Source organism: Haliotis asinina, chromosome 10, assembly GCF_037392515.1.
Source record: "Haliotis asinina isolate JCU_RB_2024 chromosome 10, JCU_Hal_asi_v2, whole genome shotgun sequence".
NCBI classification, from domain to species: domain Eukaryota; kingdom Metazoa; phylum Mollusca; class Gastropoda; order Lepetellida; family Haliotidae; genus Haliotis; species Haliotis asinina.
Genome location: NC_090289.1, coordinates 21,933,630 through 21,954,666, shown reverse-complemented (window position 1 = coordinate 21,954,666; position 21,037 = coordinate 21,933,630). Strand labels below are relative to the sequence as shown.

The 21,037-nt window shown below is 40.1% G+C and overlaps 1 protein-coding gene across 1 annotated transcript in view; it reads right to left on the bottom strand.

Annotated features, from left to right (window-relative positions):
- Positions 1 to 19,961, bottom strand: part of LOC137298936 (protein Wnt-9a-like) — a 28,121-nt gene extending 8,160 nt beyond the window's left edge. Inside the window, exons 1-3 of the mRNA XM_067831320.1 lie at positions 18,892 to 19,961; positions 4,282 to 4,550; positions 2,171 to 2,439 (exon numbers count right to left, since the gene is read on the bottom strand). Coding sequence (XP_067687421.1) covers positions 2,171 to 2,439; positions 4,282 to 4,550; positions 18,892 to 18,971 — 618 coding nt within the window. The 5' untranslated portion in view covers positions 18,972 to 19,961. The remainder of the gene's footprint in view (positions 1 to 2,170; positions 2,440 to 4,281; positions 4,551 to 18,891) is intronic.
- Between the last annotated feature and the right edge of the window lie 1,076 nt (positions 19,962 to 21,037).

Sequence of the window (21,037 nt, the reverse complement as noted above, 5' to 3'; positions counted from 1 at the left end):
CGCGATACTGAATTTTGTCAACTGAATTATGACAACTGCAAGTAAACGGTGTATTTGTCCAAAAGTGCCATGAAAATGTTTTATCTTCAGGATGACACGGTCATTAGAGAACAATTAGAGCAACAAAGCCATTCTGCAAGGCTTTAGCTGCCTGTCCACATTAACACCTCACGAAACTTATTTAGTAAAGATAGAATTTCATTGACAACGTTAATGTAGACATGTATCGTGAATCTAAACATACTATTTTGTACCAGTTGCGACAGAGATGAAGTGAAGATAGCTTCAATGTCTAAGTTTAATTTAAGGAATATGTTAGTTTCATTCCTGCATACGTTTCCATCTTAAATTACACAAAAAATGTGAATTGTTAATGATGCCATCTCGTGAAAGAAGATGCAACTTTTGTGCATTCAAAGAATATAGTTTGTGAAGTTATCAGTTGTACCTTAGGCCATATGACCCACGATACAGTATAAACCTGTATGGGATATATATGTGTAGTATGGGACACGAGTCGGTTCAGTGAGTATAAGATCTATGCAATGTACTAGCACACAAACGCTGTTTGTCAGATATGTGATTCTAAGCCCGGTAAAAAGTACGAACACACAGATGTTGAAAACGCCGTGTGTCAGATATTTGACTTTAAGAACTACTGGAAGCACATATGCACAGTTGTAAGGAACGCCGTATGTCAGAGATGTGACTTTTATGTCTGTAGAATCCTCGCATGTACACAGTTATTAGGAGCGCCGTATATCACAGATGCTTCCTAATTTAGTACAGTAAAGACACACACTGCCTTACGACGTAATCTGTGACGATTTCTTTTAAGATATATCGGCGAAGCAATACCTTTGACGTCTGCCCAGGAACATGACTGCTTGGGGCGTAGAGTGTGCAATCAAATTCATCTGTGACAAATTTTAAAAAGCAATATGTCCCTACTGAACACGTGTCTCCCTCGAGTCTTTCTATGATCCATGTTTTACTTGTGTAAGTGAAAAACACATTCCTTTAATAATCAGATAACTTGTTACGTACTCGTGAGCTAAATGTCTGGGACTGGCGCTGTTTTGAGTTTGTGCCACATTGTCACACTTCTTCAGTTTGAACTGTAGATGACGCAACGTTACCTAGGTGTCATGTGCCATCGGCAGTTCAACACGTCAGGGCAAGCCAGATGAATTCAGTTGAATGTTTTCGTCCCACGACTGGGTGTGGTAAATGTTATTGATAAGGAAAAAATATTTACATAATTAATTATTAAAATGTTGTTTATAAATCGTTATCAAATGGTAAATGACTCCATGTGTTGAGGGTGTGTATATCTTGACCCACCAGTAACAGCCGTCACAAAGACAGAAAAGGCAAGTTCAGTGTTCACCATGGTCTGCCACACAGACCTTGAAACAAACATGTCCAAAAAAGTTCACACAAGTCTAGAGAATGTAGCAAGTCTAACTTTCATGAAAGTCTCCGGACCCCTTTTCATTATATTATATTTTTATACCATGAACGTTTCTCTGTAAAATATGTTCATTACATAGACTACTTGTTAGTCTATGTTCACCCGGTAAACTCATGCCCGCCACTACATCGTTTCAAACAATGCTTGCACATCCTTTTTAACCGACAAATAACATCTTTGACTGTACCTCGAAATTTGTGAAATGTAATAAGACAGGTGTCACTAGAATATTGTTCGACATGTAAGAAAAGAATTACTGTTGGCAAAGTTATTTCATCCGTCTTGTATTACAGTATTGTGCAAGATAATATTAATATATGTTAATGATGTTCCGATGTGTAAATCAGTGGGAACGGAATGGCTGTTTGACCATTATTGAACAACATCTGATGACCCTGTTCTCTTGTTTTGAATTTTAAACACCGAGTCCGATATCTCCTCCAATCTGCATAAACATCAGCACCAAGCGGTACAGCATGTGTCCATGAAGTCCACTAAAACCGGAAACGTCCACATACCTTTGTGCAATGGCCGCAGAATGGTTCTTCCAACCTTCTTTGGAAAGCGAAATATGTACTATTGATACTGATAGCATTGCAAACCTACATGTATCTTTTCTTGTCAGAGAATGAACCATCCGGATCATCTTAAAATATTTTGTGTTTAATAGAGAATTAACAGGTTCCTTCCACTTACCTTTATACCAACATGGCTATTGTGTTCATCCATTTTGGCTCGAATATCCTTGCCTGATTTTCTTGCTCGTTTCAAAAATTTCCTTGTGAATTTCAATCCAAATCGTATGTTGTGGCCACATCCGCCCCACATCCAGGCCTTAGTGTTTTCTAAATGTTTTGATTCATCACATGTGCATCTGTCCAAAGAGCCCTTACTGCAGGCACTGGCAAAAGCGTGCACCAGACCGGCTGATGATATCGCATACAAGAAGGACGTTTCCTTAAATCCTGGAATAGATAACATTCCGACTGATATATAAAAAGATAACACACCAATATTGGTGCAATCTCAGTAATGCATAACATTAATACTAGATCAATATTGCCGTCAGGTGCATGGAGCAAATATCCTTACACGTAAACATTCTGTTGACTTCCATATATTCTGTTAAAATACTGAAAACAACTACTTGGGAGACATTGATTTGCTAAACTGAAACTATGAATGACGGATTGCTTGAGTCTGAATTTGGTGCTGTGACCATTTTTCCGTAACAAAACTCATTAAACTTTGTATTTAAAATGTATATGAATGCAGACTTGGTCTCGTCGCTATATGAGTGAAATAATGCTGATGCGACGAAAACTTAACTCAGTTCAAATGCTGTTTTCCATATTCTTGGAATTTTCTCCGAAACACTTATCTATAACATGACGTATGCATGGCTTAATTATGTCCTCAACCCATCCTCGGAAGGCGTTGAGAATGGACTAGAAATTGCAGTATACCTAACCATTAAAATGATCACGGTCCATGCTGATGGATGGTAAACGTAATGATGTAAAAGAAGCAGAAGGTTGTTACAAAAAGAAGGAGAAGGCTGCCAGCTAGTAGGAATGATGTTATCAGTGAAGGGGTAGGCTGCCAGCTAGTAGGAATGATTTTACCAGTGAAGGAGAAGGCTGCCAGCTAGTAGGAATGATGTTATCAGTGAAGGGGAAGGCTGCCAGCTAGTAGGAATGATTTTACCAGTGAAGGAGAAGGCTGCCAGCTAGTAGGAATGATGTTATCAGTGAAGGGGTAGGCTGCCAGCTAGTAGGAATGATTTTACCCGTGAAGGAGAAGGCTGCCAGCTAGTAGGAATGATGTTATCAGTGAAGGGGAAGGCTGCCAGCTAGTAGGAATGATTTTACCAGTGAAGGGGAAGGCTGCCAGCTAGTAGGAATGATGTTATCAGTGAAGGGGAAGGCTGCCAGCTAGTAGGAATGATGTTATCAGTGACGGGGAAGGCGGCCAGCTAGTAGGAATGATGTTATCAGTGAAGGGGAAGGCTGCCAGCTAGTAGGGATGATGTTATCAGTGAAGGGGAAGGCTGCCAGCTAGTAGGAATGATGTTATCAGTGAAGGGGAAGGCTGCCAGCTAGTAGGAATGATGTTATCAGTGACGGGGAAGGCGGCCAGCTGGTAGGAATGATGTTATCAGTGAAGGGGAAGGCTGTCGTTTGGTAGGTGTAACGCTACAAATGAAGGGGGAGGCTGCCACGTGGTATGTATGATGTTACGAATGAAGGAGAAGGCTATCAGTTGGCACAATGTTATAAATGAAGGGAAACTCTGCCACTTGGAATATATAATCTTATAAATGCAGGGGAAGGCTGTCAGTTGGCACAAGGTTATAAATGAAGGGAAGCTCTGCCACTTGTAATATATTATGTTATAAAATTAATGAAGGAGAAAGCTGCCAATTGGTACGGTGATATAAATGAAGGGGAAAACTGCCGTATGGTATGATATCAGTGAAGCAAAACGCTATACGGCGACAGACATAATGACGCATTGGTTTTGTATTGATATTATTGAAGCAGACAGCTCAAATACATTAAAGGGATATTGGTCCACGGTCGCCGTGAACACAAGACTGGAGAACTATAGGGCTAACGGTGTGAGTGAAGCAGAAGGCTGAAGTAGGAGAGAAAGTAACGTGCGTGAAGCATGATGCTAAAGGATGCAAAACCAAAATGTCTCCGGATGTAAGGATGGAATTTGATATTATCTATCTAACCTCATATCGTCAATTGATACAGAACAGCAACATTGGACAGACTAAGATATTTCTGTTTAAAACTAGCCTTTTCGGAGGAGTTTCTGTCTGTATTGTGCCAGGGTACAGTTCCATCTTTCCATGCTAAACTGATGTGCGCATTCCATTGATGCTAATCGAAGAGCTTGCACGAGCGTCATTGCCATTCCCTTTCCACGCCTGCACATTTTCTTCTGTTGTCGTGGCAGATAGAGCGTATCGCACACTTTCGCCTTAGAGAGATTGTAAATGCTACTCTCATCATCATTCTTGGGAGTCAACAGTTCACTAATGCTGAGTGCGTCTCTTGCAGTCAGTCTGCAACAAATATAGGGAAAATATCTTCACAAGTGTCGATTTGCATTCCTCACAAGTTGAAGAGGATGGCCTGTTTGATATGTAAAATATGGTATTATTAATCACATAACTGGAATATGACGGATGGAAATTTTACAAGGCTAAGTAAAACCAATACTGAGCCCAACAAAAGTAACCGAATCTGCAGTTTACAGAAAAAACTGTAATGTCAAATATAATGTCTGTTACATGAATCGCACTTGTTTTGTGGAAGCTACAAAGAACCAAAGTTTAGCCACTTTGAATATCACTAGCCATTAACTAGCCATTTGGCATAATTTCCTTTATTCTTTCATATCACTGGTCCTTCCTGAAACGTTCGTTTCGAATCCTGTAAATCATGAAATCAATGAATCAAAACTAAGTGACATCGATATAAAATGCCACATGAACATAATGCGAGCAGCCTGCATTTAAACAAAACAGACAGCATCCTTAGAGTTCCTAGAATAAGTACAGTTCCACACCATGATATAATTCGACGCTGTCACACAGCGTAACGTCAATCGTTGATCTTACTTCAAAAAGCGTAAAGGAAAATTAAAATGGAAAATATAAAATAATGTCAGGAGATTATTTGGGTGATGGCAAAACGTTAGGAAATAAACTATTTCTATTAACTCATCTAGTTTACGTTTTATCAAAGTTAGAGCCTTTTCTTTCCATTCTTTTCCGTCAATGCATTGTAAGCAAAGAGGAGGTAGCTCTCACCGTTTTCTGTGTGCTGAAGTGTTCAAAATATAAGTTCAGATGTCATGATTTCTGTCAATTTTAATGTTCATTTTTTTCCTATTTACTCTTCAGTTGTATATTTTGCAAGTGCAAGATTTTCTACAATTTTCTGGACCTTATATTCATATAGAAAAATCTTTTCCATAGTTTTGCCCATCAACATTCAGGGGATTACTTTTTATATAGTGTTTACATACTTATTTTAAACTACATGAACACAAAACCATTTAAGCAGCAATTTCTATGAGGTTCACGTTTTCCACTATTTTGACTTGACTATATTCATTGTTATCGGGATCTGTGTTTTAAGCGTCCTCATATGGGTCTCTGTCTCAGGCGTTCGTTCTTACCTGAGTCAACTCGGTCAAGTCGCCTCGAATAGCTGCAAGTGCAAAATTGATTTTGCTGATGCGGTCTTAAGCAATAGTCCTATACACCTATAAACCCATTCAACTGGATCATTCTCTTAAGCGTTGTTACCTGGGTCTTCGTCTTTGGCTTCGTTACCTAGGCCCTTGTATTAGGTGTCGTTACCTTGGTAATTGTATTATTCATCGTTACTTGTATCACTGTATTAGGCGTCATTACCTGGTTCGTTGTCTTTTAAGTTGGAATCTGGGTCATTTTGTTCTACGTTGTTACTTGGGTCATTGTTTTAAGTATTATTTAATCGGTCATGTCTTCGATAGCTTAACTGATCATTGCCATTTGCGTTCTTGAATAGATCATTGCCTTAGGCTTTGCACTATTGTCTTTGGTGTAAGAGATCATTGTCTTTGGCGTTATTACAGGATTGTTTCCCCGAGTTGGATAGTGATTGTCAGTTGTCATTGATGATGGTCTTATACGTTATAACCACGCCGTCAAGAATAGAAAGATAAGACAACATTGTCATTGTGCGTAACAAACATGTTAACGTAGGTTTTGCTTCTGGAATACGCAAATCCCTTTGAGAACATTGACATTCTGTATCTTCATAAGGGCTGGAATTTTTTCAACTTAAGGTGTGTTGTATAAATCGGCTGGAGGACATTCGTACATTATGTGCATCGGTTATAAAATATTATTAGCAATATGTGATATTCTTCAAGCAACTTTAAATTACATTTGTTACAATGGAACCAAAATCAGGTTCCAGAAGTGACATAAATCTTCTGTAATTGGGCTAACAAGACATAGGAAAATCCTGTAATAAAGAAAAGTATCCGAACATGTGAAACCCAGTTTGTGCCTCCGTTGTCATATTAGATTTTCATCATGCATTAAACGAGGTATTTGGGTATTTGGGTATCTATTTTGGCCCATACTTAGACATCTAATTTGGCACCAATATTTGATACATCTTGAAGAACAGTATTCACAACAATTAAACATGCCACTTTTTTTCTCCAAGTATCGCAAAACACGACTGACAAAAACTCTTTCAAAATACTCACTGTGAACCTCTCCAAGACAAGTTGTAAAAGTGTAGCTCCATACTTCACTTCCATTGGTACCAATTAGGAGATAAACTACATAACGAAATCATGACTCTAAATTTGATCTAAAACCGAATACGCAACGTGATAACACACCTCTAAATGACTTTGTTTAACCAATCACAATACAGTATCGGCTGTAGTCATGGTTGAATTGGTAATATCTTACTGTCAAATATGATAAAGGCATACTTGGTGAACAGTTGAAACAAAGGGACACATGTAACTTTTGGCTTGTAAATATAGGGTTTCAAAGACTTTGCACCAAACTAAACGAGATGAAAATACAACACATAGCTATTTATAATAAAGAGTGTCCTCATGGGTAAACTTTTCAGATACCATTTCTTCATTCCTCTTAACACGTCCCCCCGTTTAGAAAAACAACCACTTTAGATTTATCAAGCCTTACTCAGAAACCTCACTTATTACAATTATCTTGAAGAATTTAATTTAAGAAATCTAATTTCCTTTGTGAGCTATCCGCCAGGAATACGAAAATTCCATGAGCATTGCCTTGATGGAGATCGGTCCTGTTGATTAATTGGATGAAAAGTAACTGACCGAGCATGCAGTCTTGACGAACATCATTTCTAGTTGAAAAGAAATTTGTTCTAGATTTACCAGAACGATCAAAGGCACATACATTGGAGTACATATTCTCAATCATTTCATACATCTTGCCATGTGTAACCTCTTCAAGTAGAGGATATTTTTTCCTATCAGGAACATCGAACGCCTCGCGGAAATCGATGAAGATACATAAACTGATGCTTTGCTTTACGCCAGTGCTTATGAACTAAAGAATAAAGTGAGAAAATATTTGCTATGGAAGAATAATTATTTCTATAGCCTTCTTGTCTTTCGTTAAGTACATCATTAAACTCGGCCAAGGTATGCAGTCTCCTCTCAATAACATAACTGAATAATTTACCAGTGACACTCAACGTGGATACTTGTTGGGATCAGACATATTTCTCTATTCATAGGTAGGTACCGGGTAAACCAACGATCCAAGTAGAGGGAAATACTCCTGAATCTAAGATGATGACATTAAACAGTGCCTATAAACGACAGGGAAGTGGCATTCGTTATGAATTCTGGAGAAAGGCAATCTATTCTAAGTGATGTAATATAAGAGATCGCTTTTAAATTATCAATTTCCTGGTGATATATCTGGCAACATATCAGTGGTATAACCTTTTACACATGAAAATTATCATAATCTGGGAAAAAATGTGCAACATCGTTATCAAATTCAGTTTGACAATGAGAAGGATTTAATGATCTATAAAAATGTAAACCTCCTTCCTTCCATGTTATATCATTTATATCGCGTTACTAGCAATGGAACATTTCAGTTGTTTCAAAAACTTTCTGCAGTCTTTATTATTTGTAGCAAATGCGTTACTAATGCGCCGGAACATACGTTTGCTATCCAAGCGTTAATTGATATTTACTCTGTTTCATGCCGCGCCTAGTTTTTCTAAAGTTCTATACTGCTAGCGTTTTGAAAAAGAACGTTTTTCATCAAATCAAATCTGCTGGTTTTGCCAAAATCCCGTAGCAACACTTATGTGGCAAAATAGAAACCTGAACATTTTTCAAACTCGCAATGAACGTGAATCTTTCAAGCAGGGATGCAAACTCTGACGCCGTCTCTTTAGCTCTGATATTTACAAAATTAGCACCAAAGAGATGTTGCCCATCCTTTTTTCGTCGAAAGTACATTAAAAGATGGCATATTAGTGGCTGCGTAGTATACGTTCGTATACGTATGTACCGTACCTGTAAACGAGTGAAAACATGATAAATATTAATAAATAAAGAATAGAACCAACAAACGTATTTGTCATGTTTTGTTCTTGGAAAATGGTAGTTTTTTTATGATTGTATCGTTTTTAACATGTTTTTAAACCAGAGTGATAGTTATTACCAGCATCAATCTGTTTTCTGATGATATCGACTAAACGCACCAAATAGGAAGACGTGGTAAAGGGTTCCTTATGACATTTGTGAAAATGAAAACATACGTGCATATCGTGACGATCCTACCAATGAAAACGAGTCCCAAACATTGGTTTTACACAATCGCCATGGCACGAAGTAAGAGAAATCAGAGGAACGAAGTCTTGGGACGACTGCAAGTTGGCCAGACAGTCAATCATTTTAATGTTCATATCAGGACAATCTACCGGCAGCAGGAGTGATGTCAGGTCACTTACGGCATCCAAGACCATCCACGCATTGGGCGACCTTCAGACATATCACAACATCAAGACCGACAGGCTGTGCCCCGCCATGTGCAGGGTTGCGTCCCCAGTTCGACGGAAAGAGCTCGCCAGACCATTGGGACTCACAGCATACCCATCAGTGCCGATAAAGTGCATCGACGTTTGCACGGAAGGAACTTCTGCTGTCACAGGCCATATCGCAGTCCTGTCGTCACCGCTCATCACAGCTCACCCCCCGCTCAAACGGACGGCAGCGGGTAACTCAGCATCGAAACTGCCGTTATCATCAGTGGAGAACTGCGCTTTTTTCATGAACGACGATGTTGTGTTTCAACAGTCGATGGCAGGGTGAGACTATGGTGGAGGCGTGAACAGTTCCAATAAGTGTATTGGTGAAAGAGACTCGTGGGGTAGTCGAAGAATCATGGTGTATGGTGCAGTAGGCCTGAACCAGCTAGCTGGTACCGTGGTGTTCCAGAATCTCGGTTCAGGATGAGGATGACTTCTAGACATTTGTGTATTGGTAAAGGATGTAGATATTATTTGACACATTTGGCCGCCATTTGAATTGTGTGTTGCCTTCTCGGCACTTACGTTTACGTAAAAATTAGCACGGAATGTTTCCATTTACATCCAGTGTTGATACCTTTGGTGTTTTTGACACTTGGCTCTTCTAGAGTGGTGGCTTGCGCACAAAACAGGTTACTTTGTATGGTAGCGTCATGGTAATATCATATTTTACAGCTTATTCTTTTAGACACTGGATTTTAGCGATTCTTCGACTTTTCATGGAAATGTGTGGTGGTGATTTATTTATTGAACGTTTACATTGTTATTGTAACTAGAATCAGTTGTTTTTGTTTCCTATTTACTTCTAGAGTAAGAGTATAATGGAATTATTTCATATTACCCAGAATTCAAAATGGATGCCAAGATGGCCGCTGGGCAGCTGTACCCCTGCTTCCCCGGCCCTGTACAACCAGAGCTTAGACACAGTTATTGGCCTTGAAGCATGGTTTTTCTAATACGCTGGGTGATGTTATTTCACCAACTATTTTAGGCAAGTGAAGTTTTGATATTTTGGTCTTTTCCTGTACTGTGTTAATCTTGTGACACCAAATGAATTGTTTGTTTTATATATCAGTACAAACTAAGTCCTCTGCTATATATAAGTAGTAAAACTACAATGTCCTCATGTAACTGGCCGTTGGCACTACGGAGTTCAGCAGGTTACATCATAATGATGTAGCCAGCCGTACGTTTTCAAAACATTCTGTGTGAATTGCTCCCACGAAAGAGTTGGGATAAACACTGAACAATAAATTGAATCTTTTTTCATTGTTTCGTTGTGACATAATTCGATTTGTAATGCAATCTGTGTTTGAAGTTCTAACGCTGATTGCTGGAGGTTTGTTCGCAAAAAAACACACTGAATGTTGTGGTATTGAAGCGGACCTAAAATCTTGTAACACCCGTCACACGCTGGGCCACAGGGTATAAAAAGGCTCAACTGCTACCTAAATTTCGTCATGTTCACTTTTATTCAGTTATCTCTGATGCGTAATATCCATCTACTGCGGGTGCCCCTTCTGCAGAGTATGCTCTGACAACGTGGGATACGACGATACTCCGATAAATAGCATATGATGGAAACAATATACTTGCACTCTGTACAAAAAGATTCAGCATACGACGAGGCACCTATAAGCGATCGCAGTGGTGAAATCTTTACATGAGCAGAGAGAGACCTTTTATAACATGATTTAGGTCGTGTTTTTAATTCAGCAAATTGCCAGAGAACAACACACATTTGTTGATATTGTCGTCGTCATTTCTGTTAACTCAAAAACGTGTTCACCCTTGCAATAACCCGGGGAGGAAATACTTGTTTAAACAGACACGCATGTACATCTCTTTACAAACCAAAAATCTAGGTGTGCCCTTCAGTGCCATTCCTTTCAGAAAAGAGAGAACAGGCGTTACTGAAAATAAACCCAAACTTTATTTGATCCTACAATCATTAGCCGATCAGTGTGGTGAGATTTCTCTATTTCCACTCGCCTACTAATTAGCTAGTAAAGAAACTGAATCAAATGAAATCCTTACAATCACCTGCTAAAGCGGAAGAGCTGTAGTAGAATCACACAACGAGAAGGATGGGAGATGAACGTTAAACCAATTCAACAGTGTCTACACATACCCCATTCCCTGTGAAAATAGGCATCCATGTCGTATGCATTGCAGATTATTCCTCAGCAAGACTTTACTAATCAAATATGCTGGCAGTTAAAAACGCCGGAATGAATTGTTAATATCAACTCAATGACAAAAATATTTTGTTATCATGGATAAAATACAAACTTGTCCTATTAATGAAAACATGTCTTTTCTGAGCCCCACTAGACATCGGTTTGTTTATTCAGCGTAAGTGCAAATATTTCGTTAAAAGCAGAACCATTTTAATCCCATTAGAAGTTTGACTGGACTTCTAAAGGCAACCACACCTTATCAGCTATCATGTTCACTACATGTTTAATATAAAAACCATGACAATCTGAGTGCATGAAGCCTCACTCATCCATTCATATTCAGTCTTGTATACCTTTATATAATAAATAATTACATTAACGTAGTATGTATGTTCTAACCTGTTAGTGTTATACACACACACACACACACACACACACACACACACACACACACACACACACACACACACACACACACATACATACATACATACACACGCACACACGCGATTTCTCTAGGTTATCTAAAATATAATCGATGTAATGTTCATATTGGAATTTTCGTGAAGCACCGTACAGAAACATGGCCTGACGGAGAAGCATACCTGCAGTTTCACTCAATACTGTACGTCACAGGCCAAGATATTTACCAGGTCGTATTGGCGGACCGTTTTACCTCGGTTTGTTTGTGGGAGGAGGCCGTACTTGTTTTACAAGAAGGGAGTGTTCCTATGTCACAAACTATTCCTCGTATTATTGTGTATCTTGACATGTGCGACATACACAGTATCAGCTGTGTAGACGTAGGCACACATACCACTGCAACATATACAGCACCAGTGTGTACATGTAGACGAAGTTACCCCTACAACATATACAGCACCAGTGTGTACATGTAGACGAAGATACCCCTACAACATATACAGCACCAGTGTGTACATGTAGACGAAGTTACCCCTACAACATATACAGCACCAGTGTGTACATGTAGACGAAGATACCCCTACAACATATACAGCACCAGTGTGTACATGTAGACGAAGTTACCCCTATAACATATACAGCACCAGTGTGTACATGTAGACGAAGATACCCCTACAACATATACAGCACCAGTGTGTACATGTAGACGAAGTTACCCCTACAACATATACAGCACCAGTGTGTACATGTAGACGAAGATACCCCTACAACATATACAGCACCAGTGTGTACATGTAGACGAAGTTACCCCTATAACATATACAGCACCAGTGTGTACATGTAGACGAAGATACCCCTACAACATATACAGCACCAGTGTGTACATGTAGACGAAGTTACCCCTACAACATATACAGCACCAGTGTGTACATGTAGACGAAGATACCCCTACAACATATACAGCACCAGTGTGTACATGTAGACGAAGATACCCCTACAACATATACAGCACCAGTGTGTACATGTAGACGAAGATACCCCTACAACATATACAGCACCAGTGTGTACATGTAGACGAAGTTACCCCTACAACATATACAGCACCACTGTGTAGACTTATGATGAGATGCCACTACAACCTATTCAGCACCACTGTGTAGACGTAGGCGGAGATGCCACTACAACCTATTCAGCACCACTGTGTAGACGTAGGCGGAGATGCCACTACAACCTATTCAGCACCACTGTGTAGACGTAGGCGGAGATGCCACTACAACCTATTCAGCACCACTGTGTAGACGTAGGCGGAGATGCCACTACAACCTATTCAGCACCACTGTGTAGACGTAGGCGGAGATGCCACTACAACCTATTCAGCACCACTGTGTAGACGTAGGCGGAGATGCCACTACAATCTATTCAGCACCACTGTGTAGACTTATGATGAGATGCCACTACAACCTATTCAGCACCACTGTGTAGACGTAGGCGGAGATGCCACTACAACCTATTCAGCACCACTGTGTAGACTTATGATGAGATGCCACTACAACCTATTCAGCACCACTGTGTAGACGTAGGCGGAGATGCCACTACAACCTATTCAGCACCACTGTGTAGACGTAGGCGGAGATGCCACTACAACCTATTCAGCACCACTGTGTAGACGTAGGCGGAGATGCCACTACAACCTATTCAGCACCACTGTGTAGACGTAGGCGGAGATGCCACTACAACCTATTCAGCACCACTGTGTAGACGTAGGCGGAGATTCCAAAATGAATCCCGGTATCAAATAGCGAAAAATACACTTTACAGTAGCCATTATCCGTAGAGGTGTCTACCTATCTGACTACCTTTTGACTGACCGAGAGAACCGAAACATAGAGAACACAGAGAACACCACTGTCATACAGGTGTACATATTTGTGTGAGTCACAAAGACGGTGCTAGAGGCATATACATATGGATGGTTGTGTGAGCCACACATATCTAGAGACCACCACAGTCATATACAGAACATCACTGTCACATACATAGAGATAGTTGTGTGAGTCACACAGAGAGCACAACTGTCATATTCATATAGATAGTTGTGTGAGTCACACAGAGACCACCACAGTCATACAACTGTAGAGAGTTGTGTGAGTCACACATGGAACACAGCAGTCATATACATATAGATAGCTGTGTGAGTCACACAGAGACCACCACAGTCATACAACTGTAGAGAGTTGTGTGAGTCACACAAAGAGCACAACTGTAGAGAGTTGTGTGAGTCACACAAAGAGCACAACTGTAGAGAGTTGTGTGAGTCACACAAAGAGCACAACTGTTATATTCATATAGATAGTCGTGTGAGTCACACAGTCATACACAAAACGCATAGTCCAGAACACCACTGTCATATACATATAGATAGTTGTGTGAGTCACACAGAGATCAACACAGTCATATATAAAACGCATAGTTTACAAACATGAATGTCTCATTCGGAACGTATAGTCCAGAAAGAGGTTAGTTGTGGACAAAGCTTTTTGGTTGATGTTTTGTGACCATTCTGTTGATACTATGCTTACATTGCCACTCGCAGAAATCAAAACTATGTCAGTTTCCTATGAAATCCTATGCATTCATCATTAGTCTACACATCATACATGAAACACAGAATTGTATGACACGCTTGCTCTCTAATACTCACCGGCAGGGTCAACAACTCGAGAGACCTGACTGTCCTATAGAGGAAATAGGGTATGTGGCTATGACGTTTACGACAAAAGAAGTAACACACAACTGATTTGACAATGAGACGAAGGAGAGCGTATCTTCTGTGGACAAGGGATTACATTTAAGGGCACTTCCAGCCTCTTCCTCAAAAGAAATGCATGAGTAACATGAAATACTTTTAAAGGTGTTTTTTAAGCTTTATTCATGATATGGTGTGTGTAAAACCTATTGTGTTTGACATCACTCGCCGTCTCTTTCAACCACCAACGTTAGAATTCGAAAGATGGATTCGAAAGATCTCTGCATCATTGTACAGCTACTGAACAGTCGTTTTGGATACGGAAGGGGTGGATACAGTCCTCCTAACAATAAGGAAACATCATCCGTTCATATTCCACTACGTTAGATCAGAACCACATGGTCTCTGAGTGAGTACAGAATGTAAACAACTCAGGACACAGAGACCAAGTAACACCTGTGATTGGATGAAATAGTGTAAGATATGTGTATATTTTTTAGAAGCACATTAAGCCAGTAGTTAAAACTGACCACAATCTAACTTTTTAATGCTGTTAATGCTGTCATTCTTATCACCATGGCTTATGCTTGTGTGTCTATATCAAGTAGGTGGCATTTGGTGCCGAACTGGGCTTGATGCGTTCAACATCCTGTGCTGGGAAAGTTAGCCGGACAGGTTGGCCAGACTTTTGTTTTTTATTGTAGTCTAAAGGCCAGACTGTGCCATGTGTATATGAAATGGCTGTTGATAGTCTGGATATTTTTAACATAAAAGGTTACTAATCACGTTTATGTGAAAACATTTGCTCGTGTGTGAATTTCATATCAGGTGTTCCTGCATCGTTGTTTATTCAAATCACATAAATTCGGCAAGGTACAGAGCCAGACGATCCATTGATATCCCAAGAGCACAAAGAGGCACGGCTAGCTAGATGTCAAGCTCGACGTCGCTTGAATGTGAGTCAGTACTCATCGACAAGACACGGTAGCAACGGTACTCTGGAATGCCTAGTGTTCAAATGTTAATCCCACAAGCATGTTTCAGACATTATGTGTCAAAGAATACAGGCCTTCCATCAACAATGGAAAGCAAACCCCAACGTCAAATTCAACGTCATTCAGTCAGTAAGGAGGTCACTGATGTTATTGCAGTTCTCATTGTATACAGCCCCTTTGGGGAAGCTAATATAAATCTCCGAAACAGTAGTCGGTTAGACACAAGAACTCACAATAGGGAAGCAAAGATAATCTCCCAAAAAAGTAGACGCAAACACACAATAACTCACCATGAGAGGGCTAATATATTCCCCCGACACTAGACGCTAAAGCACAATAACTCACCACAGGGAAGCTAATATAATCTCCAAACAACAGACGCTAACACGCAATGACTCACCACGGGGAGGCTAATATATACCTCCGACAAAGTAGGCCCTAATGCACAATCACTCACCATAGGGAGGCTAATATATACCTCCGACACAGCAGACTCTAATGCACAATCACTCACCATAGGGAGGCTAATATATACCTCCGACACAGCAGACTCTAATGCACAATCACTCACCATAGGGAGGCTAATATATACCTCCGACACAGTAGACTCTAATGCACAATCACTCACCACAGGGCGGCTAATATATACCTCCGACACAGTAGACTCTAATGCACAATCACTCACCATAGGGAGGCTAATATATACCTCCGACACAGTAGACTCTAATGCACAATCACTCACCATAGGGAGGCTAATATATACCTCCGACACAGCAGACTCTAATGCACAATCACTCACCACAGGGCGGCTAATATATACCTCCGACACAGCAGGCTCTAATGCACAATCACTCACCATAGGGAGGCTAATATATACCTCCGACACAGTAGACTCTAATGCACAATCACTCACCATAGGGAGGCTAATATATACCTCCGACACAGTAGACTCTAATGCACAATCACTCACCACAGGGCGGCTAATATATACCTCCGACACAGTAGACTCTAATGCACAATCACTCACCGTAGGGAGGCTAATATATCATTCCAAAAGAGCAGACGCTTACACACAATAACTCACCATGGGGAGGTCAATATATTCCTCCATCACAGCGGACGCTAAAGCACAATCAGTCACAGTAAGCCCACCGCTGCACCTATCTGATAATGCAGTAGCTATTTCAGAATAATTCACAGTGATCAGGCTAACATTTTTAAGAAAATATGTTAAAACAATTACTCGCCATGAGCTGATCACTGTGTTCGTCTGAAAACGCAATCTCTTATAATGACCAGGTAAATACCTCCCTTCCTTACACAAGATTTATTTTATACATCGATCTATTTCTATCATGTGTGACATAAAGCATATGATTAATCATATGACTGGAAGTCCTACGAAAGGGTTGAACTTCCTATTCCCCTGCTAAGTACACTACTAGTCCATTGTAGACAATGTGACATGAGATTAATAGTTACAAGGGCAAGATTTCAGCCATATCGCGACTAAAGTATAAATAAAAACCTACACAAACATAGATGAAAAAGAACAGATATTAATGTAAAACTCGTATGTAACCATTAAAATATAACTATTCATAAAAATACTCTATCAAAATAGCTATTGATTAGCACCAACCAACCCTCTGGAGACTGTCAGTTGTTAGAAAGTCAAGCCAAACAGTTAAAAGCAACAAACCGTCCGTAATGAAAACCATGGTGAGATGGAAATATTTGCATGAAGTACAACTTACTTACCCTTTCACGGGACAACTCTTTTACATCACCTCCTTTTAACGGTAGAGTCACTAACAATCATAGCTGTTAATTCATTATTCCAAATTGAAAATGGCTTTATGAATTAAGCTACGCAGTAAGTATGGAAATGGAAAATGCTATGTCTGACTATGTTTCTTATATCTCAAGCGATTTCTACCAATTCTCTGCACCTTTTTAATAGTGACTGGCCTAATCTGAATTATTCTCTCTCTCTTTTATTTCTTCTTTCACTAAGTGATTTTAAGTTGGTGAACAGTCGGCAATATTCCAATCCTATTGTGACCTGTTGTAATCTGTTGCAACCACAGTCCAAAGGGACAACAACTCCTGCGAAGTACATGTGCAAGACAAAGAATTAGTTCTACGGATGAATGCACTAAGGTATGTTTCAAAGCGGAAAACTGGAACTTTGCGTTGCCAGTACTGTCTCAAACAAAGGTTAAAGGGATAGTCAAAAGGCGAAATGAAGATTAGATTCATTAGATTATGCTGTATTATTAATAATCAAATTCACTTTAGAATACCATGTAATGAAGACAATCTCCATCACATATCTCTGCCAACTGTCGACACTGTTAATTCTTAGACTGTAGTATAATCAGTCATTGAAACGCACATCGTTTCTCTTGACAAATACAGTGACCAGGTCGTGTGCTCTCAACTATTGTCCGGCTGTGTTTGAAACACTTTGGCCTCAGAACCAAAGCAGCCGGCCTGAAGGTATTCTGACCCACTGACATATGGTCTGACAATAAAAGCGTTTCTTCACTTTGTCGTTTTAAAGCGTAATTCATTATCCATCAGGATATATGTTATTTTAAATAACTCGCCAACCATGTGATATTCGTCGATCCAGATACAAAGTAGCTATCAAACGATATGCGCAGATATATTTGGTATCAAACATAAACCTCGCATAAACACCAGCGAAATTATCTCATCAGTTTACTGCAGGGGAGTAAAATTTGCGTTTACGATGTTTTTTTCATATGCCGATTAAAGAAAAGTATTCTCGAATCTGAGTGTACATGCGTTGTCATGTATATTTAGATGGGTCTTTGAAGTCGGCACAACTATCTTGAAGTTGAAATTATCTTTAATTAATTCATTTACCACGATATTTCCTAGAAAATTGATGTCATCATATGGACTATCCAATACTAAGATGCTGTTCCCTGTCCAACTGTATCATGTATATAGTTACCCGCAGCTCAGTGGTCATGCTGTGTCTAAGATGTGGAACTATGGCAGAACATGACATTTTGTGTCAATTGGCTGAGTACTACCTGCACATAACACTTTCCTAACAACAAACTTGTCTGCCTCGTCTACGTATGGTCAACAATTGTTAGTTACTAATCATCACTTCCATAGCTTCTTGGAAATATCAACGTATGTGTAACAAGCACACCATGTGTTCATCAGTTAGATGCATGGTGTATATTTATGTTCGTGCTTGCCGAGTGGACAAGGAACCGTATTACATTCCTCGTCAAACTGAAGCTCCAAAAGTAACAGCTTACAAATCTTGGATCATATCCTTATCTGCTAAAGAATTTTCAGTGTAAACACATCCAGAGGAAGCGATATATGTTGTCAATTTGTTGTCCGCAGACTGCGACCTTTGCTCGCCATGCAGATACAAATAGAAACGTTAACTTACCCAAAATATCCACGTGGTGTTGGCACGAGAGAGAACACTAAAAATACACAAGTTAATATCTTCTTAAAGCACAAATACATGATGTCCACAGAGACTCGTCGTCGACATGACGGATATGCGCCGCGATACTTAGTCAAGTACGCAACAGGTAACTGTAGGGTCCTCACAAACTTCTGTCAGTATGCCTACTCACATGTCACCCTTGTATTAAAACACAATTTGCTTGACACTACTGTGGCAGGCATTGACAATACTAAACTCGAAGCTTCACAAATCAATTGTTGTTGCTGTAAATTATTCACTCGTATAATAAGCAATCCACCGCACCTTGAAATATCCTCTGTGATTCACGTTCCCCACCCAGCAGATGACACTGGTGTAGACGAGCAAGCCTGCTCTAACTTAACTCTAAACATATCAACATCCAATTCGTGAACAAAACACTTTTTCCATAACATCCTTTGTATTTGAAAATGTCAGTATTTTGCAGCCGTCCAAATATCACTGTTTCGGACTGGATGTGGTACAAGTTAATTCAAGATAAGCCACCAACATCGCTAATAGAAAACCCAACATCCTTATCCATCATCTATCAAATGATGTTGTCACGAGCTGGATGCGGCCCCTCGCGGCTACATGTCTCTGATGCTTCACTCGCCCGCCGATTACAGCAAGAATTTAGGATACTTCGCTGTCAGGTACTGCTGGAGAAGTTCGCATAGAGGTAGGGCTGTTATCACCACAATCCGGCGGGAGTTTCTCTTTACCGATTCCAGGAATATATTTCACTGTTTTTATTTCTGTCACTTTCGCGTCAAAGCATTGTTTTACTGCGCTGGAACAATTGTTGGGTTGGAACAAATCGTAGCCACTTAATTGGTCTGCAAGTAGACTTGAACAGTGCTGCTACTTCCACGAAATGGGGTGGTGATTGAAGGGCACATTACTTGCCTGTTTGAATCGTCGGTGCAGTGAAATGAAAGTGTTAAAAGATGATGCTACTATGCAGACCACCGGTACTACAAAATACTGAACGCATGCCTAATGCCCAAGCGCTCACGGCTTACATTGGAGCAATTATGTCGCTTGGCCGCGACCGTTTAATGGCTTTTGCAAGCAGCTTGAGTGGGGAATGATAAATGAAAATTAAAGGGGCACTCCTATAACAGCGTTACTGCCTTTCAGTCACGCCGCTAATATTGTGACTGTCAGTCATCTTGACGTGGCAAACCTGTTCCCTATACACGCGCTTGTTCCATACGAGTTAAGTAGTTGAGCCAGGGTGGGAGAAATTACTTCATTGTAAACACGGGTGAAAATCCACCCATGCAGAAAATAGTGTTTGTATTCACCAGTAACAGTGGTCTATTTAGCTTCCACACGGCCACGCCAGTGTCGATTTCACCGTCAACAGAACGTCATTCTGTTCTGAAATAGATCTGTGTAGAGAAGCAATTAACATGTTCCCGCTAGCTTTCAGCTTACCTGCAACCGTGTCCCAGCCGGCCGCAAACCGGTCACTCGCCGTACCCTCTCCTATTATCTACATTCATCTCTTATGATGTTGTCGGCGACACTCTATGCTAAGAGTTTATTTTCACACAGACGTGCAGTTTGGCGCTACCTGAGATTTATCTTCATACTTAATTTTTCTTTTTCTTGTACGTTTTTTTTTCATACACATTCTCTAATATTCACTGTAGCTGTCATACAATGTTGGTATGGCAACAGGAATGTAGGAATACATACGCGTGTCATCACGTAAAACTACAGGCTCGTTTCATGGACATTATCGTCACACAGTATCAGCTTTATGGTACTATAACGAATAAAGCGAATTGACAAAAACGCTGTTAGTATGTCGGCTCATTCAAAACGAAGACTGATTTCACCCTCACGTCCATCACTGAATGGTATAACTTTTCGACAAAGAAAGGCATGCCCTAGTGCGTTATACTTTGAGACAATACACGGCCATGGACCCATTATACTTGGAGTTGCTCACTACAAACATGAACCCCCAACATGACCCACCCAGACGGCTCCAGACGTTACCTAGGTATCTGCATTATTTGATAAATGTGGATACCGCCATGCAAGCGGCAAAGAACGGTCGATTTCAAACATTTAGGCATGCAGCTTTAAA